The sequence below is a fragment of the Protopterus annectens genome, chromosome 7.part0, assembly GCF_019279795.1.
Source record: "Protopterus annectens isolate FY-2018-M chromosome 7.part0, PAN1.0, whole genome shotgun sequence".
NCBI classification, from domain to species: Eukaryota; Metazoa; Chordata; order Ceratodontiformes; family Protopteridae; genus Protopterus; species Protopterus annectens.
Genome location: NC_056739.1, coordinates 1,929,366,607 through 1,929,392,257, shown reverse-complemented (window position 1 = coordinate 1,929,392,257; position 25,651 = coordinate 1,929,366,607). Strand labels below are relative to the sequence as shown.

The following is a 25,651-nucleotide window of genomic DNA, read 5'->3' as shown; positions in this document are numbered from 1 at the left end:
AACAAAAATTAATTCTGTGTATATAGATCTGCTTAAATTAGTTTAAATTGCATAAAGTCAACATGAAGATAGCTCACAAAAAGGGTCTGAAATCAACAGAAACTAAAGACATCAAAAAACAATGTTTTTGCGGGGGGAAGTCCCCCTGCACCCCCTGCAAATTAAATATACTAACACTGACGTTGCACTAAAGTCAGGAAAGGGCATATACCCCTGACTGATTCTGTTAGCATATGTTTTAGACCTTTTTTGTCAACTATTTTCAGTTTAGGTTAATTTAAGTAGACACACACACATATATATATATATATATATATATATATATATATATATATATGTATATAGGTTCATAGGTTCATAGGTTTATACTAGGCTATCTGCCCTAAGGCATTTATAAGCCTAGCCCAAATAGTTTGTTGTGCCTCTGTCCAGCAGTGACACAGAGATGATTCCCGGGGTAAACCTACGATCTCCCATCCACAGGTCTAGATTTCTCTTGAACAGAGTCAGCGAGGTGCTCTGCCTCACATGGAACGGGATTTTATTCCACAGCATAGGGAGTCTCTGAGTGATAAATCTATCCCTCCAGCACGTCCTATTTATATCCGTGCTAAGGTTTAAGTCGCTTGCTCTAGTGGTTTTGGTGGAGGATTTGGATTTTTTGAGGTGGAGCATGTCCATTAATTCCGGGTTGGACATGGCCTTGTATGTCAGGCACATGTCACCTCTGAGCAGACGGTATGCGACTGAATAGAGCTGGAGTTTCTTCAATCTGGCAGCATATGACAGATTTTGGAGTCCCTTTATCCTTTTGGTGAGGAACTTTTGGGGTCTCTCCAATTGCTGCAGATGTCGGGTGAGATACATCCCGAATGGGGCATTGTACTCGATCATTGGTCTGATAAGTGAAGAGTACAGGGGAACAATAACCTCACTAGATCTGGATGTGAATCCCTTCATGATCAGGTGGGCAATGTAGAAGGTCTTTCTAACCACTTTAGCAATGTGAGTGTCAAAGAAAGGCCACTGTCAACCTGGGTCCCCAGGTCCCTGATAACCTCTTCTGTGCTTAGTGGATTGCCACCTATATGGTAGCTTGGGGTTACCTTATTTTTCCCGAAGGGTATGACTATACATTTTTGGCGTTTAACTTCAGGCCATGGCTCTGGCACCACCTATCTGTTTCCGTGAGTCCCTTCTGAAGGATATCCGTGTCTGATGCACTTTCCACTATGGCCCAGTTTGCAGTCGTCTGCAAACTTTGTCAAAAGTCCTCCTATGTTGGCCTGTACTTCTGAGAAGTAGATGCCAAACAATAGGGGCCAAGGACGAACCCTGTGGGACACCACTTGTGACCGGCTTGGAGTCTGACACAGCCAGCAACTCTAACCCTGTGGGTTCTGTCCTTAAGCCAGTTTGCAACCCATCTTGTGACATATGCGTTTACATTTAAGCTGGTAAGTTTTTCTACAATACCAGTGGGGTATTGTTGCAAGGTCAAGGTAGGCTGTATGGACTGCCTTTCCCTCATCAATGGCCTTGGTGACTGTTTCAAGAAGTCGACCAAGTTCAAAAGGCATGGTCTTCCCTTGACAAAGCCAAACTGGGTCGGGTCCAATGTCTGCAAGTCCCCTATATCTTTGTTTATGAGCTCCATTATGATCCTCTCCATAGCTTTGCAGACTAGACTTGTTGTTGGGCGGTAAAACATAGGTAATTACCAGGGTCCGTAGAGGCGCTGCCTTTGTGGAGTGGGACAACAGTTGCCGTCGCCACTCCTTGGGCACGTATCCTGTGGTAAGGCTGAGATTAAACAGCTGCCTTATGTGCGGTTTAATTCCTCATTTAGCTCGTAGCACACAGCCGGGGACACCATCCGGTCCCATTGATGCTGTGTTTTTAGCTTTAGAGAGCAGCTTTCACCTGCGCATTTGAGATGTCCGGGAGGCTACACTCGGCTGGGATAGTTATCTCTCCTTTAGGGGGGGATAGGGGGGTGAAGTTTGCACTGAACCTGTCTGCCAGTATGTTGGCAATGTCTGTGGGTTCAGTGATTTTTGTATCATTTTGGACTAATTCTGAGCATATCTGGGAGTTTCCACCCAGGTTCCTAACATAGCTGAAAAAGGCCTTATGATTGTCCTTTGAATCCATGGCAATTTTTCTCTCAAATTTGGCCTTAGTTGATTTTATGAGTGCTCGTATTTTTTTACTAATAATGATCAGGGGTGACTTCCCTTTTATGGATTTTGTTCTATCATGTAATAGCTTTCTCCTCTTATTGTAAAGTTTGTTAATGGCTGGGGTCCACCAGACTGGACGTTTGCCCTTTGTGGAAAGATTCTTGGTTTTATTTGGGATTGCCTGATCCATGCAGTCCTGGAGGTGTTCATAGAAGGCATTTGTAAGGGCTTCCGCAGCTTGGGTTGTGGTTTCCACTGGCTCAGGGGCCTTGAAGGATACCACACCAGTCTTGAGTAGTGTGAAGTTTGCTTTAGAGAAGTTCTTCACTATGGTCTTTTGTTTGGGGTGGGGGCGGATGTGGATTTCCAGTGAGATTAGATTATGATCAGATCTCACCAATGAGGATATACTTCGGTGTGGAGCATTTTGTCCCCATGTTTGTGACAATGAGATCTAGTATATTTTCTCCTCTCGTGGGAACAGTGACTAGCTGTTCCATGGCATTTGAATTTATGAACTCCAGGAACTGTTGGGCTAGAAAGTTAGGGCTTGAGTAATGTTCCCAGTCTATATTCGGGTAGTTGAAGTCACCCAATATGATGGTGTTTGGAGATACATTTATACCCTCCAGTGTCTTCAGGAAGGCTGTGTGGGGTTCCTGAGTTTGAGAGGGTGGCCTGTAGCATGCTACAATTTGTAGAGCAGTTTTGCCTATGGTTAGTTGCACCTGGATGGTTTCGCTTTCGTGCGTTGCCACCAACCTGGAGGTGTGGGTATCCTTTATGAATATGGATACACCCCTCCTTTTGTGGTGTGGTCCGGGTTTTGGGGCGGGCATGATATGAGGTAAAACCTAATAGTGCCGGGGTGCTCTCAGGAGCCTTGAACCAGGTTTCAGTTACAGCACAGACATCGATGTTCTCCATACTGAGAAGGGCCTCGAGTGCGTGCATTTTGAGATTTAGACTTCTGGCATTGAGCAGCATTACCCTCAGTTTCTTCCCATTTTTGTTTTCTAGGGTGGTAGGTTTAGAATTTGAGCCTTGCCTAAAAAGGCACTATGGGGGTGGAAAGAGCTTTAGCCAATATCCGGAATCCCAGAGGTGACAGGTGCAAGCCTTCCCTTGTGAAGCAGCGTGGCTTGTCAAGCATGTCATCCCAGGCAGACAGACACTGGATCCCTTTGAATGACACCAGACATTAAGCCAATTGTTAAAGCTGATCATCTTGTCTCTATATTGTGGCATCATTCTTGGTGAAGGAAGGATACTGCTCAGGGTTAGGGTCATACCTGCCTGGGCTACATAATCAGAGAGCTCCTCTATGTCTCTTTTCATGTAGTCCAGGGAGGTACGTCTCAGGTCATTCACACCAGCATGGACAATGACTGTGTCATATTTGTACTTGCCGTGGAGTGACCCGAGTGCTTGTGTTATGTGGCGGATTCTAGCGCCCGATAGGCAGCTTACTGTGATCCTCTCCTTGTTCAGCCTGGTGAGTGGGACGTCAGTGTGTCTGACTATGGAGTCACCTATGACAAGTATGTTTGGTGTTGTATTTAGCCTTAAGGGCTGTGACTGCTTTGCACACTGCTTTTGTGGTTTATGTGTTGCTTGTGAGGTAGCAGTTGTTTGTGTGTCTGCTTTGGAGGCCTCTGCTGTTTAGGTAAATTTTTACTCAGAGCCTCCGAGTATGTCTTTGTGTGTTTATGTGTTTGATTCAGTGTAGTGGTAGCATTAGGTGAGGCTGGTTTTGTGGTGTGTGTAGTTGCCTTCTCCTCCTGTCTGGTCTTGCCAGTCCTGAGTTGAGAGAGCTCAGCCTCCAGTTTGGCTAAATAGCTGCATCTCAAGTATTTGTGTTATGTGGGAGGAGGAGAGGGTTGTCTGTGTACATGAGGCAGTTATAACATTGCCTCAAGATTCCCAGATTCACCAGCTGGACCGGAGAGAAGATTGACAACTGACCTTTGGACATGCTAGAATAATATTGGGAATTCCTTAATTGAAAACAAGGGCCAGTGGGGAGTGAGGGTGTAGTGCTTTTAATTTTAGTGCTGACTTATATAATTGCTTTAGTGAGCAAGTGCCAGGTAACTTGAGTGCAATGTGTTACAAGTAACTAAATGCAAAACGACAAACAGTAACTTTCTTTCAAGTGAAACAAGGAAATAAGTACAGTAAGCAATGCAGATATCACTAGTGATCCACAGAAGCTGAGAAGTTGCGTATTAGGTGGAATTAGCTTCCAGGAAATAACAAGCAAACAAACAACAAGCATATAAACAAAGCTAGATTCAGCAGGCCTGAATCTAGTCTATGCTAGAGCAAACAAGGTGAACCAATTTCAGTAAGATACAGTTCAAATATTCAGGCACTATAAACCTTTAACCAGAAATTCCCAGCTCAGAAGGGCAGAGTCCAGCCTCTTCTCCCACAAGAGTGCAGACCACGAACCTTCTTAATGTAAAATAACTGGCCTGAAGCCCAAGTGCCTAAACCAGAACTAATACACTTGGACACTGGGCTCTCAATCAGCAGTTCCCAACTTAGAAGGATGAAAGCTACCTGTCCTGCCACCACAGTGCTTGCCACAAACCTTCCTAATGTAAAACAACTGGTCTGAAGCCCAAGTGCTTAATCCAAAAGACTTGAATGATAGCTACACTTTAATCAAGTTACAACCAAGCAGTAATAAATACCATTGAATACTTTAGAGAATGTCTGGATTAGTGCTCAAGTTACACAAACAAAGCTAGATCCAGCAGGCCCGAATCCAGTCTATGCCACAGCAAACAAGGCACCAACTTCAGTAAGAAACAGTTCAGATATGCATGCACTATAAGCCTTTAACCAGAAATTCCCAGCTCAGAAGGGCAGAGTCCAGCCTCTCCTCCCACAAGAGTGCAGACCACGAACCCTCTTAATGTAAAATAACTGGCTTGAAAGCCCAAGTGCTTAAACCAGAATTAATACACTTTTAGAATAACAGACACTGAGCCCTCAATCAGCAGTTCTCAACCTAGAAGGATGTAAGCTACCTGTTCTGCCACAACAGTGCAGACCACAAACCCTCTCAGTGCAAAACAACTAACTGGTCCGAAGCCCAAGTGTTTAAACCAAAAGGCTTAGAATGAGTTACACCAAGCAGTAATAAATACAATTGAGTATTTTAAGATGATGCAAAAGTAAAAAGTAGGTAAAAACACAAGTACAGTAAAAGCAGATGAATTTTTTTTTTTTTCTTCTGAACAAGTGCTGAGATCAAAGAAACAGATTTGAGTGCTGAAACTAGAAAACTGGCTAGTTATAAGAAAAAAACAAGCTAGAAGGCTTCCCTCAAACACAGAAGGGCTTGGGGGCTCAGAAGCCTACAAATAGTCTGTACCACTTAAGAAAGGCAGGAAATAAGCTTAATTTTTTCTATTTCCCAGATGCTCTCTTTGTACACAGTAGGAGTGCCTGAAATCAGAATATGATCTCACTGCACTCAGTTGAGTGAGCAAATGAGATGGGCCCAGAGGCAGGCTGAGGGGCGGGCAGTTTCAATGCCACTAAGATTAACACCAAAACAAAAACAGGGCGGGTGGGTGGGAATAACTGAAGAGCAGAATAACTTCAGATAAAAATTCCTTCAACACTCAAATTAAATACTGTATTTTTAAAAAAAAAAAGAGCAGATAAAGGTACTTAAATTCTCTTATACGTCCAGTTGAATATAACCAAGTTCTTAGCTGGCCAAGCTGAAGTTTTAAAGCAGGAATTATTTCACATGCACCAGTTTAAATATGCAAGGACAGGAAATCAAAGAATGTGGCTACCCCCACTGAAGAGCAGAATAACTTCAGATAAAAATTCCTTCAACACTCAAATTAAATACTGTATTTTTTAAATAAGAGCAGATAAAGGTACTTAAATTCTCTTATAGTCCAGTTGAATATAACCAAGTTCTTAGCTGGCCAAGCTGAAGTTTTAAAGCAGGAATTATTTCACATGCACCAGTTTAAATATGCAAGGACAGGAAATCAAAGAATGTGGCTACCCCACACCTGTAATTACTAGCAAATAACAAAATTCAGCCAACACTAGCTTCAGTTCAAGTTACTGAAGAGCAGAATAACTTCAGATAAAAATTCCTTCAACACTCAAATTAAATACTGTATTTTTAAAAAAAAAAAGAGCAGATAAAGGTACTTAAATTCTCTTATACGTCCAGTTGAATATAACCAAGTTCTTAGCTGGCCAAGCTGAAGTTTTAAAGCAGGAATTATTTCACATGCACCAGTTTAAATATGCAAGGACAGGAAATCAAAGAATGTGGCTACCCCCACCTGTAATTACTAGCAAATAACAAAATTCAGCCAACACTAGCTTCAGTTCAAGTTACTGAAGAGCAGAATAACTTCAGATAAAAATTCCTTCAACACTCAAATTAAATACTGTATTTTTAAAAAAAAGAGCAGATAAAGGTACTTAAATTCTCTTATACGTCCAGTTGAATATAACCAAGTTCTTAGCTGGCCAAGCTGAAGTTTTAAAGCAGGAATTATTTCACATGCACCAGTTTAAATATGCAAGGACAGGAAATCAAAGAATGTGGCTACCCCACACCTGTAATTACTAGCAAATAACAAAATTCAGCCAACACTAGCTTCAGTTCAAGTTACTGAAGAGCAGAATAACTTCAGATAAAAATTCCTTCAACACTCAAATTAAATACTGTATTTAAAAAAAAAAGAGCAGATAAAGGTACTTAAATTCTCTTATACGTCCAGTTGAATATAACCAAGTTCTTAGCTGGCCAAGCTGAAGTTTTAAAGCAGGAATTATTTCACATGCACCAGTTTAAATATGCAAGGACAGGAAATCAAAGAATGTGGCTACCCCACACCTGTAATTACTAGCAAATAACAAAATTCAGCCAACACTAGCTTCAGTTCAAGTTACTGAAGAGCAGAATAACTTCAGATAAAAATTCCTTCAACACTCAAATTAAATACTGTATTTTTAAAAAAAAAAGAGCAGATAAAGGTACTTAAATTCTCTTATACGTCCAGTTGAATATAACCAAGTTCTTAGCTGGCCAAGCTGAAGTTTTAAAGCAGGAATTATTTCACATGCACCAGTTTAAATATGCAAGGACAGGAAATCAAAGAATGTGGCTACCCCACACCTGTAATTACTAGCAAATAACAAAATTCAGCCAACACTAGCTTCAGTTCAAGTTACTGAAGAGCAGAATAACTTCAGATAAAAATTCCTTCAACACTCAAATTAAATACTGTATTTTTAAAAAAAAGAGCAGATAAAGGTACTTAAATTCTCTTATACGTCCAGTTGAATATAACCAAGTTCTTAGCTGGCCAAGCTGAAGTTTTAAAGCAGGAATTATTTCACATGCACCAGTTTAAATATGCAAGGACAGGAAATCAAAGAATGTGGCTACCCCACACCTGTAATTACTAGCAAATAACAAAATTCAGCCAACACTAGCTTCAGTTCAAGTTACTGAAGAGCAGAATAACTTCAGATAAAAATTCCTTCAACACTCAAATTAAATACTGTATTTTTAAAAAAAAAGAGCAGATAAAGGTACTTAAATTCTCTTATACGTCCAGTTGAATATAACCAAGTTCTTAGCTGGCCAAGCTGAAGTTTTAAAGCAGGAATTATTTCACATGCACCAGTTTAAATATGCAAGGACAGGAAATCAAAGAATGTGGCTACCCCCACACCTGTAATTACTAGCAAATAACAAAATTCAGCCAACACTAGCTTCAGTTCAAGTTACTGAAGAGCAGAATAACTTCAGATAAAAATTCCTTCAACACTCAAATTAAATACTGTATTTTTTAAAAAAAAAAAAGAGCAGATAAATGTACTTAATTTCTCTTATAGTCCAGTTGAATATAACCAAGTTCTTAGCTGGCCAAGCTGAAGTTTTAAAGCAGGAATTATTTCACATGCACCAGTTTAAATATGCAAGGACAGGAAATCAAAGAATGTGGCTACCCCACACCTGTAATTACTAGCAAATAACAAAATTCAGCCAACACTAGCTTCAGTTCAAGTTACTGAAGAGCAGAATAACTTCAGATAAAAATTCCTTCAACACTCAAATTAAATACTGTATTTTTTAAAAAAAAAGAGCAGATAAAGGTACTTAAATTCTCTTATCGTCCAGTTGAATATAACCAAGTTCTTAGCTGGCCAAGCTGAAGTTTTAAAGCAGGAATTATTTCACATGCACCAGTTTAAATATGCAAGGACAGGAAATCAAAGAATGTGGCTACCCCACACCTGTAATTACTAGCAAATAACAAAATTCAGCCAACACTAGCTTCAGTTCAAGTTACTGAAGAGCAGAATAACTTCAGATAAAAATTCCTTCAACACTCAAATTAAATACTGTATTTTTAAAAAAAGAGCAGATAAAGGTACTTAAATTCTCTTATCGTCCAGTTGAATATAACCAAGTTCTTAGCTGGCCAAGCTGAAGTTTTAAAGCAGGAATTATTTCACATGCACCAGTTTAAATATGCAAGGACAGGAAATCAAAGAATGTGGCTACCCCACACCTGTAATTACTAGCAAATAACAAAATTCAGCCAACACTAGCTTCAGTTCAAGTTACTGAAGAGCAGAATAACTTCAGATAAAAATTCCTTCAACACTCAAATTAAATACTGTATTTTTAAAAAAAAAGAGCAGATAAAGGTACTTAAATTCTCTTATACGTCCAGTTTAATATAACCAAGTTCTTAGCTGGCCAAGCTGAAGTTTTAATATATACATACACACACACACACACACACGCACACACACGCACGCACACACACGCACACACACATTTGTGTGTGTGTGTGTGTGTGTGTGTGTGTGTATGTGAAGAGTGTTTGCAAAAAAGTACAAGATTAACAGCAAATGTAAAGAAGGATAACACAAACCTCTAGTAAACCCTATGGTTTATTAAAGTTTTGTCACTATTTATTAGTAGCTCATTTTTTTTTATAAAGCGGGCATTTGTCACATTAGATCAGATTTGGTAAAAACAGCTACAAATTTGAATTGCTTTATATATATATATATATATATATATATATATATATATATATATATATAGTAGATATATAAATATGTATGTATGTGGATCTACTTAAAATAGTTTAAACTGCATAGAGTTGACATGAAAATAGTCGACAAAAAGGTCTAAACTAAAAAGGCTGACAAATACTAAACACATCAAAAACATTGTTTTTGCAGGTAGCAAGCACCCCTGCACCCCCTGCTAATTAAATATACCAGCTAGGAACTTGCACTACAGTAATGAAAGGGCATATTCCCCTCACTGTTGTAATGTCTACTCTGTCAATATTATCTGTTTTAGACCTTACATATATAAAGAAGTACAAAAAATAAACTCATGTAAAATCTGTGGGTTATTAAGTTGCTATTAGCAGTTCATTTTTGTTTGATGAAGCAGGCATTTGTCGCATTAGGTCAGAGTCAGTAAAAGCAGCTACAAATTCAAATTGCTTTAGGATGTGTATTGCTGAACTTACTCACTTGAAATGTTCAAGAAATGTACAGTTGAACTCATTCACATGCAGTATATAAAAGGATAGAACAATTTATTTATACCCCTCAGTACAATAGGTAAATGTATAGCAGCATAGCAGAAAAACAAATTATTTTTTTCTATTTAAAATTTGAAGGAGTATACAGTTTTATGGAAATCATTGAAATGTTCTTTGTAGTGGTAAAATCAACTTTACAACATAAAACAGTGAATATAATATTGTGGACTATGGTGAGTCTGCAGTTAGCTTTGCCCTTCTGTCCATTGCAATTCAGCAAGTTAATTTTTGGAAACTCCTACACTTAGGGTGCAGTTTTGTCCTGTACTTGTACACATTGTGGCATAATGCTCCACCATTAGGAGATGTTTCCCTTGCTCTTGAGTCCACCAGATTTTTTTTCTGCGGCTCACAAATTTTATTGCTCAGTCTTAATATTCATGCTTGAAAACATTACAGCATTTGATGCTTAAAGCACCAGTCTCTTCTAAGTGTTCAAATGGCAAATATGATATGAGACAGGAGCATACCAGGACTGTCTCTACTGCCTCTGGGAGTAGTATCCCATACGTTCCAGTGATTCACTCCTATCAACTGCAGACATAGGACAGTTAAGCTTTTGGTCTCTCACTATGAGATGAATGGTGGAGTTTGAATGCACCTAGCATGGAGATTAGTGTGAAGGTCCCATGTAGAACAACAAGACAATGGTGCAACACCATGAAAAGTACAAAAAAAATGCCGGATAGATTATGATTGTACCTTCCTAGAGGTAACTCTCTCCTTGAGATAGCCTGCCAGTCTCTTTGTAGCACATCTTCCTTGTCAACTGCTGATGGTTTTATTTCTTGTTTATGCTCCACTTTGGTGGATAGCAAGAGGCTCTTGGAAGCCCCACATGACAACAACCTCAGGGAACACATCCCAGAATGTAAGCACTGCTAGTCTCGTGGTCAATCAGTGAGAAAATTTTGATGAGTGGGCTGATCGTTGCAAGCAGCCCTTTGGGTTACCTGGCCATAGCACAGAAATAGTACTCAAGACTGGGATCTGTTCTCCCCAAGTGTCCCCCTTCTCCAAAAGGAAAAGATTCCTAGGCTGAGTGGATCTACTAGGTCCTTCTTTGACAGATTCAGCATTCTAGGTCCTAGACTTTAAACAGTTGTTTGAGTTTAGGTAGGACCTGTCCATAGGGCTGCAAGAGTACATCCCTTGGAATATGCCCTGATGCCATCACAAGGCCTGGTGAAGCCTTTCATATTATGTCACAATTATTAAGTGTAGTCCCAAATGCAGTGTGCTGTGTTGCCTGACTTGAAGTGACTACCCATTATATATCTGACCCCATATATATCATTTGTGTGTAAATGCACCTGGACTGGTACTGGAGGTGCAGGGGTCTCCCTTCCTTGTCTGTCTCCTGTAAGAAGTCAGAGGATATGGAAGCCATTATCTCTAGATATTGAGGTATCCTCTCACCTCCATACAGCACCCCACCAGTGTACCAGTCTACTGGAGAAACCTTAAGGCTTCTGAATTTAACTATTCTTTTCTCCAAAAAATACCTAAAATAATAGATGGAAAAGAAAGAAGACGAGCTTTGGATTATACTGAAATGGAACACATCATTAGGCGTGCTATATAATGAAACCTCAGTGCTTATATTTGGCTTCAATTGATTCTAAGAAGTCTGATATTCTTTGCAAACCCTCAGCTGAATAGGGTGAGGACTCCTGTCTGATCTGTGCAGTCCAGCACAGGAACTAGAAGCCTTATATTTCACCACTTGCTAACCAACAAGGAGTACAAACCACTGGGCAGAGTGGGCATGAGAGTACTGTCTTCTGTCACATTGGGTCTTAGAACCTTCAACTGCTTGGCTGACATGTTCAGTTTCTATCCCTCCATAGTGATTCGGATACTGCCAAAGGATTCATCATTTCCTGCATCTGGGCTCAGGAAACAGTTGGTGTAAATATTGTCTGTCACTTCCTTAGTCAGCTACCATATGGCTAGGCAGATAGGATTATATATATGTGCCTACTACACAGGATGGCATGGCTGAGACTGTCTTTCATTATGTTTGAGCTCAGGCAGTCTATCTTGTTTTATTTTTAAACACCTTTATTGAATTATCACTTGTGACGTAGGCACACTTACATTTATATAAAAGCAATCAAACCATATTAACAAGTTTATATTTACAAGCATTATATATTACATATATTGCTATATATCATATAATCTAAGTATCATTATATAAATTATTCAATGACTGCCTTCTCTTAAACCTTGTTCCTCCTCCAAACCATTTCTCTGCATCAGTTTTTCTAAACATGTCCATTTTTTTAAACAAGAAGCATCTTTATTAAATGATCACTTATGACATGCGCAATCGTACATTTATATAAATGAAAACAAACCATATTGACATATTTTTAGTTGCAAACATTATACATTACTTATAATCTAGCCAGATGTTGTCAGTCAAACATTACATAGCTCATTCAAATCCTGCCTTTTTTTAAACCTCATACCTCGTCCAAAACATTATTCTATATGTATTTTTTTCATAATTCCCATTTTTCATTGTAATTTGCTACTAGTCTTTTCTAAAGATCCCATTTCCAGTTGTTTTATCTCTGTTAATATATCCAACACTTCTAATACAGTTGGTTTAGACATTGATTTCCATTTTCTAGTTAACTGCTTTTGACAGTCACCATAATTAGACTCAGCGAGGCCTTAGTAAGCCTAGACAATTCTGATTCTGTATCATAGCTCAAAAAATCATTTCCTTAGTTATAGCAATTTGCTCACCCAGTATGTCTGATAGAGTAGTCTACAGGGAATCTATAAAGTCTGTCAGCTCATTACTCTGCCAAAAAAATATGTTCCCTAATTACCTCTTTCTTCCCCATCACACTTCCAACATTTGCTGTTTTCCTGAGGAAGAATTATTTGAAGTCCATTTGTAAACACATCCAAGCAAAGATCCCAAATCTTCTAGACTTTGTTGCATATTTGGTAGTCATAGGATCATAGGAAGTTACTAGGCTATTGGCCCTGAGGCCTTTACAAGCATAGCCAAGAATTTAGCCCATGTTCCAACAAGTCAGCACCTTATGCCACTGTCCAGCAGGGACACAGGTTGAATCCCAGGGGTGTATTTTCTGTTCTCCATCCAGTTATCCAGGTTGCTCTTAAAAATGTGTAATGAGGTACTCTGCTTTACATGGAGAGGGAGTATATTCCACAAAAGGGAGAGTCTCTGGAGACACAAATCTGTCCTGCCAACATGTCCTATTGATGTCACAGACCAGGTTGAGGTTGCACATGTGGGTTACTCGAGTAGAGCTTGACTTGCGGATATGCAGCAGTCCCATCAGGGAAAGGTCTGAGATTGCTTTGTATGCCAGACAGTGGTCACCTCTGAGGAGTCTGTAGGAGACTGAGTAGAGGGACAGGGCTTTTAGCCTACTGCGTAGGGTAGATGTTTGAGGACCTGGATTCTCTGGATGAGGAATCTCTGTGGTCTCTCCAGCTGCTGCATGTGCTTTGTGAGGTAAATGTTGAAAGGGGCATTGTACTCAGTAGTGGATCTTATAAGGGAAGAATACAGGGAGGCTATGACCACCTTGTCCCTGGATGAGATACCCTTACCAATGAGGTGGGCCATGTAGAAAGCTTTCTGTACAACGGAGGCAATATGGTGGTCAAAAGTCAGTTTGCTATTAACCTGGGTGCCAAAGTCCCTCATTACTGATTGCATGCTTAGTACCTTATTATCAATGCGATAATTTGTGGGGATGTCACTCTCCCCAAAAGGGATGATGATGCATGTTTTGGCATTCAGTTTGAGGCCATGTTTCTGGCACCAGTAATGTGTTTGGGTGAGATCCTCTTGAAGGATGTCCACATTACTAGGAGAATTGATGACAGTACCCAGCTTGCAGTCATCTGCAAACTTGGTCAGCCATAGCCCACTAGATTTGGCCTGCACCTCCAAGAAGTATATCCCAAACAGCAGCGGCCCCCAGACGGATCCCTGGGGTACACCACTTGCTACGTGTCTACTACTTGAAGTGGCTTCCCTTATTTTGACTAGGTGGCTTCTATTAGTGAGCCAGTTTGCCATCCATCTGGTAACATATGGATTGATGTCTAGTTGAAAGAGTTTATCTATTATACCTGAGTGGGGAATAGTATTGAAGGCTTTGGCCAGGTCAAGGTAGGTGGTGTGCACCATCTTCCCCTCATCTGTGGCCTTGGTGACTATCTCAAAGAAGTCTACCAAATTTAACAGGCATGACCGCCCCTTGACAAAACCAAACTGTGTGGGATCAAGTGTCTGGAGCTTGCCAATATCCTTATTAATGAGGTCCATGATAATCCACTCCATGGCCTTGCAGATCAGGCTAGTTAGGCTGATGGGTCTATATGTTCCTGGATCAGTGGACGCTCTACCTTTGTGCAAAGGGATGACAGTAGCTGTCCTCCACTCGGCTGAATGAAGCCGGTACTCAGGCTTTGGTTGAATAGGGTGCCTAATGGTGCTGCAAGTTCCTGCCTAAGTTTATGTAGGATGCAGCCTGAGAAGTTATTGGGTCCCATGGAGGCTGTATTTTTGCCTTTGAGTGGGTAAAGATGACTTGGTACCTAGAGATAAGGAGAGGGGGGCAGATACTTGGGGGGCAGAGGAGTGAAGTTTTCACTGAACCTGTCTGCCAGCAGGTTGGCTATATCTACAGCATTTGTGTATGTGGTGTCCTTGACCACCAGTTCTGAGCAGATCTGGGTGCTTCCCTTGAGATTGTGGACATATGTGAAGAAGGCCTTATGACTGTCTTTAGTAGATGCGGCTAGTTTGGACTTGAAGTTTGCTTTGGAGGACTTCACTAGTGCTCTTATTTGCCTGTTCAGACTATTTTTTTTCCTTTTATTGTAGACTTTATTTATTGTAGATGCCCACCAGACAGGTTTACTCTTCCTTGAGGAGGAGGATTTTGTCCTGTCTGATATTCTTGACTCCATGCAGCTATACAAATGCTCATATAGTACATTGGTGTAGGTTTGGACATATGTGCCTGTTCCTTTGGAGGGGAGGGGGGCTGTGAGCTGTTTATACCTTCCCTCAGGAGGTTGTAATCAGCTTTGGAGAAGTTTTTTTGTTTGACTCTAGCTGGGGGTGGGGGGTGGGGGGAGATGGTGACTTCAAAAGTGACTGCTTTGTGATCAGAACTTACCACGGATGATGACACTGTAGGGATGGTACAATGGTTACTCATGTTGGTTAATACGAAGTCCAAGATATTTTCACCTCTTGTGGGGGTGTCAACCAACTGGTCCAAGGCATTTGCATTGACGAAATCAAGGGATCTCTGGGCATTTGTGTTTTGGCATGAGTATTTCTACCAATCTGTGGTTGGATATATAAAGTCACTCAGGATCAGGGTAAAGAGTTGAATCTTGATAGATTCGAAGAAGTCCAGATACATGGAGTGGGCATATTGAGTCAGAGTTGGAGGCTTATAGCTAGCTGTGATTAATATAGGGATCTTGTCAATTGTTAACTGCACCTTGAGTGTTTCCTGTGCATCATACTGTTTGATGAGCCTAGAGGTGTTTATGTCTTTTATGTATATTGCAATTCCACCTCCTTTTGTTTTGCTGCCCAGGGTTTGGGGTCTGAATGAATGATAGGATGAGTAACCTGGTTGGCTGGGGTGCTGTCCGCAGCTTTGAACCAGGTTTCTGTGACTGCACAAATGTCAGCTTCTTCCTGAGTTAAGAATGCTTGCCATGAGTGAAAACGGTTCATGTTTAGACTCCTAGCATAGCATACTTATATCCCCCTGTTGTTTTTTATGAATTGCCTATCCAGTCTATCTTCTCAGTTATTTCTAACCTCCTCTGATTGATTCTTATAGTTATAATGCAATATTTTATATCACCTCTAATTATCCCTTTTTAACAGTAGCTTTTATTATTTATGCTGCTAAAAACTCTGCCAGTGCTGGTCTTTCGCTTAGGAAGACAGTCCATCCTGGTTGTTCCATTTTAGAAGAAATTCTGTTTGGCTGGTCTTCACAGGATCTGGAGAATGATTTCATGAGAAGACAACAGGCTATCCCATGGTAGAAGACATTTTCAAACTTCTCCTCAGCCTTTTTTCTTCTTGTAAATTTATCAAAGCGAAGAAGCCCCCTCACATACTTAAGAGGACTCTGAAAAATCAGATGACCTTGACTCAGTGGTGCCAGCTAAGTTACCCATGAAGATGCCTCAGCCAGCTCAACAGACACTGTCCTGCCATGTAAGGCTGTCAGTTGGGGAGGCAGTTATCCAAATTTGAGCTGGCTTGGAAAGGCATCATGAAAGTCCAGGTGGTTCTTGACATAGTCACAGATGGCCACATCCTTGAGCTGACAGATCATCCCCAAGAAAGGGATGTGGTCACAGTGTATGCCATCTCCACAGAGTTTCGTGATATGGTCAGACTGTACTCAGAAAGGCTATAACGGCTTCTGTTCTTCTGAATGAGGCTAAGGGTTCTGCTGTTACTTATTCATAGTATAGAGGACAGAAATTGAGTTTCTTCTTGTCCTGAACATTTGTAAATTTAGTGATCACATCCATACATCATGTTATGGACATTAGCCCCTCAGGGATCTTATCTATTCTGCTGCTGATTACCCTGATGGTGTCACTGGATGTGATGGATGTCTTTTGGTACAACACCATCTGTATTTCATAAAGCATATTCCATTGATTTGCTGTGGCTGATAATCAACTTCCACTATAATTTGCTGTTTCATCTCTTTTGTGTATCTAGAAGGTTTACCAAACCACTTTCTGTGATAACAAAAGCCTCTCAGGAGTAGGAATGCCATCTTTTATTTTTCCTAGCAGAATGACTGGCATGTTATGGTCTTGCTAAGGGACTCCCTGGTAATATTGCTGGAGTAAACATTTCCAGACACATGTTGGTGAACAGTGGCATGGATATTAATTAAACTTCTGTAGCCTGTCAGCAGTTGTCACTGAAGGTGGGTGTACTCTCAATCAGCCACAAGGTAAACATTCAGAGTTTCATTTCATAACAGTTTTATTGATTTTATTTATTTATTTATTTATTTATTTATTTATTTATTTAATTTATTTTGTTGTTAGTTTAGTTTAGTTTAGTCAGGGAAAGCAGGCAAAGATGTCAGCAGAGGATTATGGCAAGCTGACAAAGAGCCATTTGGCCAAGGTGTGCAAAGCCAAAGGACAGGTGCATGCTAACCTGACTAAAGAGGAAATTATTTCATTCTTAGTCACTGCTCAGACCAGCAACCAGGAGGATAACCACTCTGGTGATGGGAATTTGCTGCCCTCAGAAACAGGACAGCTCACCTTTTCCTCAGAGGACTTAAAATCTGTCTGGAGTTAAAGAGACTTGACTTGGAGGCCAAACATTTGGAATTAGAATCAGCAGAGAGAGTGCAGCATTATGAGGCTGAAGAAAATGAGAGACTGCAGCAGGCAAAGCCTATGGAGTTAGAATCAGCAGAGAGACTGCAGTATTTTGAGGTTGAGGAAAATGACAAACAGCGCCAACATGAGGGAGAGATGCTGACTCTTCATCAGGGTCATGGAGGTAATGGGGAAGGGAATAACCAAACCCCAGAAGCAATAAGGGTCAGTAAATGTCTTCCACAATTGACAGAGGGTGATAATTTTGATAGTTTTATTCATATATTTGAAAGAGTACGTAAACAGTATAATGTTGACCAAGAGGGTAAAGCTGTAACTGCTGTTTCTAAATTGTCTTATATTGCTTGTGTAAACTATGATAGAGTAAAACATTTTACATTTAACATGGCAGACCTTTTGGTGAGAGAACAAGCTCTTAGCACTTTGCCTGAGAACATGAGAATCTGGTTGGAAGACCGAGAATACAACTCTGCAGATGAGCTGGGGAAAAAGGAGATCTCTACTTAGCAAGCAGGGCATCACTGCACAGGAAGGGGATACCCAGTGCTGCACATGGATCTAAGGGAACCCATGGTGGGCAGCCTACACCACCATGACAGAGCTCACCAGTAACAGGTGAAGCCACTAGTTTAGGTACACAGCCAGAATCATGGGTTAAATGTTTTAAATGTAACCAGTGGGGCCATGTATCATACAGATGTTCATGAAAGCAAGGTGGGGAACAAAAGTTTGGGGAGCCAGCAAGCAAGAATAACAGTATGCCAGTGGTAAGTTGTCAGGAGACAACAGGGGTACCAAACTATCACCAGAGTTTATCTGATCTTAGTGGATGGAAAACAGGCAACTGCTAAGAGAGACACAACCTCCGACATAACTATTGTGAAGCCTGCAGTGGTTAAAGAGGAGCAGTACTTGCTTGGGCAGTCCACTCCAGTCAGAGCTTTAGGAGGGACCCCATTCCAAATACCTTTGGCCAGGGTTCACCTTGACTGGAGGGGTGAAAAAGGAAGCAAGTAAGTAGGTGTGTTTGAGGATATCCCTGCAGATGTCTTGATAGGAAATTATTTTGATAATGCAGTACCTTGTGTGCATGCAGTTACATGCAGTCAGGCTTGGAGACAGGCATGTGGGTCTGGTAGCAATGAGAGAAACCCAAACAGATCCTACACCTGAACCCAGGGCTGGTGAAGTGGCTATTTGAGGGAGGAAGCTATCCTATAGTAGTGAGCATGAAGGTGAGCCACAGCTGCTGATATGTACTGATATTCCCTTGGACAGAGTGACTGCAAGGGCAGAAGTGAGTGGTAGTACCCAGGCTGACAGTCAGGCACTGCTGTGGGAGGATACCAGACTTCCTGTGGAAGGGGAGCTGGGAAGAATTACAAAAATAGTGTTGAGAAAGGCTCAGCTCTCTGACTCTACACTAAAAGGCTTGAGGGAGGTACCTAAGGAGGCACCTGATCCTCAAGGAAAAAGGGAGTCTGTTTACTGGAATAAAGGGTTACAGTATAGAGAGTGGACCCCCTGAGGGAGGGCTAGAGGGTGAGGTAATACAACAGCTGGTAGTGTCTCGGGCCTACTGTCTAGCACTTCTAGCCTATAGCTCATGACATTTGTTTTGCTGGTAATATGGGCATAAAACATATCAAGAGATGTATTATGCAGAACTTTTACTAGCCTTGGATTGCAAGGGATGTAACATGGTACTGCAGGACCTGTGAGCAGTGCCAGAAAGTACTCAAGGCAGGAGACAAGGTCAGAGATCCTTTGATGCCTTTGCCTGTCATTGAGGAGCTGTTTCAGAGGGTAGCTATGAATATTGTGGGCCCTCTGAGTACCCCAAGTTCCACAGAGAAGAAGTATATCCTGATGGTGGTATATTATGCTACCAGATACCCTGAGGCAGTGGTTCTGTCCTCCATCGAGGCAGAGAAGGTGGCAAATACTTTGTTAGAGATTTTCAGCAGGGTAGGTTTCCCGAGAGAAATACTGACTGACAGAGGTGCCAATTTAATGTCAGACCTGCTGGCTGGTCTGTGGAAGCACTGTGGGATGAAGCATCTAAAGACCACCCCCTACCATCCCCAGACTAATGGTCTTGTGGAGAAGTTAAACTCTGCACTCAAGACCATGCTGCGGGCATTTGCAGACCAGTTTAAGAGAGAGTAGGATAAATATTTGCCCATCTGCTGTCTGCATACAGAGATGTACCCCAGCAATCCACAGGTCTTTCACCCTTTAAGTTTGCTGTATGGGCATAGGATGAGGGGGCCTTTAAATTTAATTAGTGATGAGTGGGAGGGTGAGTGTGAATCCCACAAGGGGTCTGTTGTGGCATATGTCTTATACTTCAGGACAAGGCATAGAGAGCTCATTGGAGAACCTGTCAGCAGCCCAACAGCAGAAAAAGGTCTGGTATTACAGGAATGCTTGAGCCTGAGAGTATTCTGTGGGACAGCAGGTTATGGTTCTATCAGACACAATAAGCTGCAGGCAGCTTGGGAGGGACCCTTCAAAGTGGTAAGGAATGTCAGTGATGTTAACTACATGGTAGAACTGCTAGGCAGGAGTCAGGGGCACAAACTGTACCATGTTAACATGACAAAGCCTTACTATGACAGGGAGGCCTGTGTGTTAAGTATATGCAGTAGGAGGCAGCAAGAGTCTGAGGGGGATCTATGGCTACATCAAGCCAGCCAGTAAAATGCTGAGCTAATAAGGTGGAGTCTAGGGTTGCAGGCATATGACATGACAGAGCAGCACTGTAGTGGGGTCAGCAATGCCAATGTAGATGGGTTCTCAAGTCAGGACATGGGTTAATGTATTCCCTGACAGCCCCATTCCTCTCAAGCAAAATTTCTCAAGGGTCCCTTTAAAAATTAGCTTGAGTCTTCAAAGGGCAGGACATGTGACAATGTGAGGCATTGCCAGCTATGCCAGGAGAAGTAGGGCAGTGGATGTGTAACATGTCAGCACAGCTAACTGGAATTTTGTAAATAATTATAGGTCATGTTTATATCAAACTTATTTATACAGATGCTTGTGTTGAAAATGTATTTGTAAAGTTGCTTGTGTTAAAAAATTTAGCAATAGTGGGTCCTGACTGTATTGTAATTGATTAAATGCATATGTTTTAACAGAGGATACTGGAAGAGAAGAAGTTAATCTCAGTACAGCTGACTTTGAAAAATAGTAAGAAATTAAATTACTTAATTTAGGCCATACATATTGTATCTTACAGTTCTGATTGCATCAATACATGAAATGTCTGTAAAAAACAAGTACTAAGAAGCCTTCTGTATTGGCTTTAGCAGTGAACTAATTGCCAGTCTGGAAGGGTAGAAGTTTGAAATTGCTTTATGACTTCCAGAAGCTGCAACAGATCTTGGCAAAGCTCTATTTGTGTGTATGGTAAGACATATGTGCTAAATTCTGGTTCAGTTTCTAGCAATGGAGGTAGCATGGGAACCAGAAGTCAGATGACCAGATGTATGTGATGTCATTCTGTAAGCCAGCTCTATAATGATATTTTAATACTAGATGAGACTGAAGTCTCAGGGCAGTTGGTTTCTTGGAACCTGACATAGAAGGGTCTCTCAGCCACTTCATCTTGCTTTGCTCTAGTAAGTGAACCAGGGAATAGTAATTCTTTAGATAAGTCAGGAAAATATAGTAAGATTATTTAAGTACTGTTTTTCTGTATCTGTGTAAATCTATTCATCTCTGTTATTTCAATACTCCTGTGATTGAAACTCTGGTGTTTATTGTAAATAAATATTCATTATTTTAATGTTTTTTAATTATTTATTATTAAATATATTTAAACTTTACATTGTGGCTGTTCCTTTAGAGAATATTTTAGCCTTTGAGTGTACTTATATCTATTTCATGATTCTGTGGCCATTCCTGAAAACCTTGCTGCATTGGTCAAAACACTACCATTTGTATTATATCTATTTTGTGACTCTGTGGCCATTCCTGAAAGCCTTTATGCATTGGTCAAAACATTACCATTTATATTAATATTAATTTTTCTCAGCATAACAGGTACCCTTGTAAGAGCCTTAGAGTAGCTGGCTCTGGAGTGTTTGGTGGCAGTAACTACCTTATAGTCTGGACAGAAGGGGCATAGCTAGTAAATATGTGACAGCCTTTCCTAGATGTGTGTGTGTGTGTGTGTGTGTGTGCGTGCGTGCGTGTGTGTGTGTGTGTGTGTGTGTGTGTGTGTGTGTGTGTGTGTGTGTGTGTGTGTGTGTGTGTGTGTGTGTGTGTGTGTGTGTGTCTGTGTCTGTGAAATTCAAATCTTAAAGAGGGTGTGTGTCAGCTGTTTGGAGCAGGGACACAAAGCACTGGTTTCACAGAGAGGGTACTGAAGGACTTGGCGTGGATGCTCAGTTGAGGACTCAACTCTATAGCTGTGCCAGTGGGGATTCTTACTCTGGACCTGGAGAGAGACAGAGAGAGAGAGAGAGAGAGAGAGAGAGAGAGAGACAGCCTCAGCCCCTGGACTGAATGTGATCTCTGTGTGCTCTTAAAGGAAAGTCTGCTTGATGCAGAGAGCTGCATCTGGAAATACTGTGTGTATCTATTTTTGTTCCAAGTGAATGCCCCTCTCCATTGTCAGTGGTGAGGATTCAGGCTCCTTGACTGCAGGCCCAGAGAGAGGATGTCATACTTAATACTGCTGAATTTTAAAATTCTGTTTGCTTAAGAGACCAGTTGTGTATATTAATTTTGTTACAATATGAAGCAGTTAGTGAGTATGCAGGTATGGCAGCAGTTGGATAAACTGCAACTGTGGCAAGTACAAAAGTTTTTGATCAAATATTTGTAGCAGAATAGTGGCTGTTTAAGATGTGACAGTTCTACTACCCATTGCAGATTCACCATTTTGTGGAGAAATACTGGTTACACAGGTGTATAACTTATTATTTTCTTGTAGGGTGAATATATTGTCCTCAGGTGTACACTGTCACTTATTATATCACAGTTAAGTTAAACTAAATTGATTAAACATAGCTTGTCCATTACTTTAGAAGAATATCAAGAGATGTTCCTTAGGTGCAAATAAAAGTGGAATAATTTTATTTCATACTTAGTAAAACTGAATAAAAATTTGTCAAGACTCACCGATTATGGCCCTTCCTATAAAAAAGAATTTTAAAAATGGGAACATTTTTAATGCCCTAGTAGACATTAAAAAGTAAAAGCAATCATTTTTAAGGAAAACAAAATTTTAAATAAAGTAATTATAAAATAAAATGTGCCTGTCCAAGTGCTATCAGATTTCTAATCTTCATACCATTGTGATGCATTGTTTTTCATTTCATTTTTTTTTCTTTTTTTTTCAGATGTAATCTTGCACCTATAGTAGAGTATGCAAATGATGTAGGGGTGAAAACCAACTTGGTGACAATGAATCCTTCTGTCGTACAGCGTGCCTTTGGGGATCTAGTCAATGAAACGTGGCAGGAGAAATTCCTTGCTCGACTTCATAGCTTTAATGGGAGTATACTTTGGATCCCTGCCTTCATGGTCAAAGGTGGTGAGGAACGTGTTGAGAGGGTGAATGACATCATCATAAATAACAAAATCCATGTACAGACCTCATACCCTTCACTTCGACTGCCTCATGCAGTAAGAGGGTAAGAAATATCCTTTTTGTCTCAGGGGCATTTCCTTCTTTTGCATTTAGCTTTCCATTGTAATTGCTGTCAAAGATCACTGTCTTACAGCTTCACAGCAGTTTAACCAAAGGTCCAGGGTATTATGTTGGAAACCACAGCATCAAATGTTTAAGTTTTAGAATGACAGGGTATATTGCCATTTAATTTGTCTCAGTTCTCTACATTGTAAGAATGAGGTGGTATGCAATCTCACGTGAAGTAAAAGATTTTAAGTTTCTAGTAGCTGTAAAAAGACATGTTGCAGAGCAGAAACTAAATGTATCATAAAAGGAAATGCATTTTATTGTTTATTTGTTTTTTTAATTGGAAAGGCAGGATAATTACCTATTAAGGCATCCTCACTGCTGGTGAAAGAGTATATATGGATGATAGTATATACTGAACCATTTTAAGTTATTAATGTCATTTTGTTGCTATGTTGCCTAAAAAAGAAATATTAAACCAATAAGATTGTGGCATTGTGGAATTTTTATGTTTTGGAAAACTATCTTGTTCGAATTGTCTGGAGACCTATGAATGTATAAGACTCATATATTGGTATTATATGATGAGACAACATGCAGGATAGTTTCAGTAAGTTACAATATAACTTATGGTTTTCTTTTTGTTTCTTTTTTATGTGAATTAGGATAGACAGGTTAGTAGAGCATGCTAGAACAACAGATGGCATTTCTTTAAACTGGAGTAGCTGTAGGAAAGAGATTAGTTGTTATATTTATTCTCACTCAGGTCAAAAGTATGAGTTGTACAAATACTGCTGAATGCAAGAAAAGTTGAGAAAGTGGGATGACATGGGAATCACTGCCATGATTATAATTAATTCATTGTGGAAGGTAATGCCAAGTCCAGAATTATAGCATACATATATCTGAAAGGGTGACACAGAGGATAATTCAGATAAATCAATTAGAGTTGCTGATTTTTGTCTTAACAGTGTACTGCTTATTTGTTCACTGGTTTGGTGATTCGCACATTCAGTCGCTCCTTTTATTTATATGCATTTTTTAGTCTTTGGTCAGCAAGCAGGTAGGCTGTGCAAAACTTCCTATGTTCTGCCACAACAAGAACTTTAACATAGCCAAGTATAGTCCAAATAAAGTCATAACACAGTAAACAACATCAGGAGACCAATGTATTTTCCTCAAAGGGATGAGCGGTGAAATAATTAAGAATTATGGGAACTAGGCTGAGGTGAATACCATCTAAGAGGAGCAGGTCACGGGACAGAAAGAAGGAGGCAGTGGGAGGCAGACAGGTTGTATGAGAAAGACTTGGCATTTGACAGGGAACATAAACTTCCTCTGTTGGCTAATGACACATTATCAGAATAACAGAATCTCTATGATGGAGTGGGTACCCACAAATTTACTATGGGACTGACTGTCCTAGCCCTCCTTGCATTATCTGAGGGTGGATATTGCCAAGGAGTTAATGGCTGTGAGACTTAATTGTCTTGTAACACATATGAATCCTATAGGTTCTATAAAGTGAACTGTTTCTAAAGATTGACAGACTGGAAATTAAGAAAGAGAAGGCATTTTTTTCCATATGGGTATACTGTAATACACATGCAATCACATTCTTATTAAGACATGAAGATAAAGGAAGAGATGAAAACAAAGGGAATAAAGGTAGTTGTATGGTGTACCAGGTTATAAGGCAGTTTTATGTAAACATGTAAACTGTATAATGGAATTAGCTGTAGCGGCAGTGGGTTCAAATCCAAGCTGGTATGCACAGGAAGTTTGGACTGGAATATAATGATGCTTGAAGTATGGTGCTGGCAGGGCAAAATAAGAAATATAGCTGCAGATATTATCCTTTCTATTAGTGACTCAGCATTTATGGCACAGGTGACCAAACTTGAATGCCATTTTTAACCTATATATTGGGTTAAAAGGCCTCATCCATAAGACTCATCAGCAGTAAAGAGTTGTGCAAGATAAAACAACTTGAGATCTCAAAGTAAATTTTATATAACTTAATCATTCTTTTTTACCTTGTTTTTTTTCTAGTATGGGTAATATCTAGTTAACAATAAATTATTATGTCTGTGTCCATCATGGTATAGTCAACATTTCAAGTGCAACAAAATGAGAAAAGAAAATATCAGACTGATCATGCAGGATTTTAAATCACAAGAATGGTCTAATGAAATAAATACAGTTGTACTTCTTATATATACCATTGAATTTATATGGACTAGGAAATGGCATAAATGAGACCAAAGAAGATTAGTAAACCATATGTAAAGTACCTGTCCCTTTTAGCTTTCTGAAATCCTGAGTACCTACTTGTAATAACTCAATCTGTCTACTGTTGTCACAATTTTAAACAAGGCATAGAGGGAGCCTCATTGCCCAGTAATACATGCATATGTATAACATTTCGTTTACTAATGCTCTTGGGATAACTGTATAGGTGAGCTACTCATGCTGATACCTTTTTACAGAGTTCTGGGAAACAGGCTTGACCACATATGTGTTACATCCTCATGGTCTTAAGACTGACATTGCAAAATCATTGTCAATGTATTAAATATACATGGTTTCAAAAAGCAGGAAATGGCTGCTTTTGCTTTATTAAAAAGTAATGATGATAATAATCTGCTGATAAGATTTGAGCCATACTGTAATTTTTTTGTCTTTGCTGACACCCATAGAGTTATTGTTTGACAGTTTCTTTCTGCTCCCTCCCCCAGGCAATGGTTGTTCTTTATAAGAATCTA

The 25,651-nt window shown here is 40.1% G+C and overlaps 1 protein-coding gene across 1 annotated transcript in view; it reads left to right on the top strand.

Annotated features, from left to right (window-relative positions):
• Positions 1 to 25,651, top strand: part of ST8SIA2 (ST8 alpha-N-acetyl-neuraminide alpha-2,8-sialyltransferase 2) — a 1,698,605-nt gene that overhangs the window by 1,151,788 nt on the left and 521,166 nt on the right. The window contains exon 5 of the mRNA XM_044078364.1: positions 22,588 to 22,881. Coding sequence (XP_043934299.1) covers positions 22,588 to 22,881 — 294 coding nt within the window. The remainder of the gene's footprint in view (positions 1 to 22,587; positions 22,882 to 25,651) is intronic.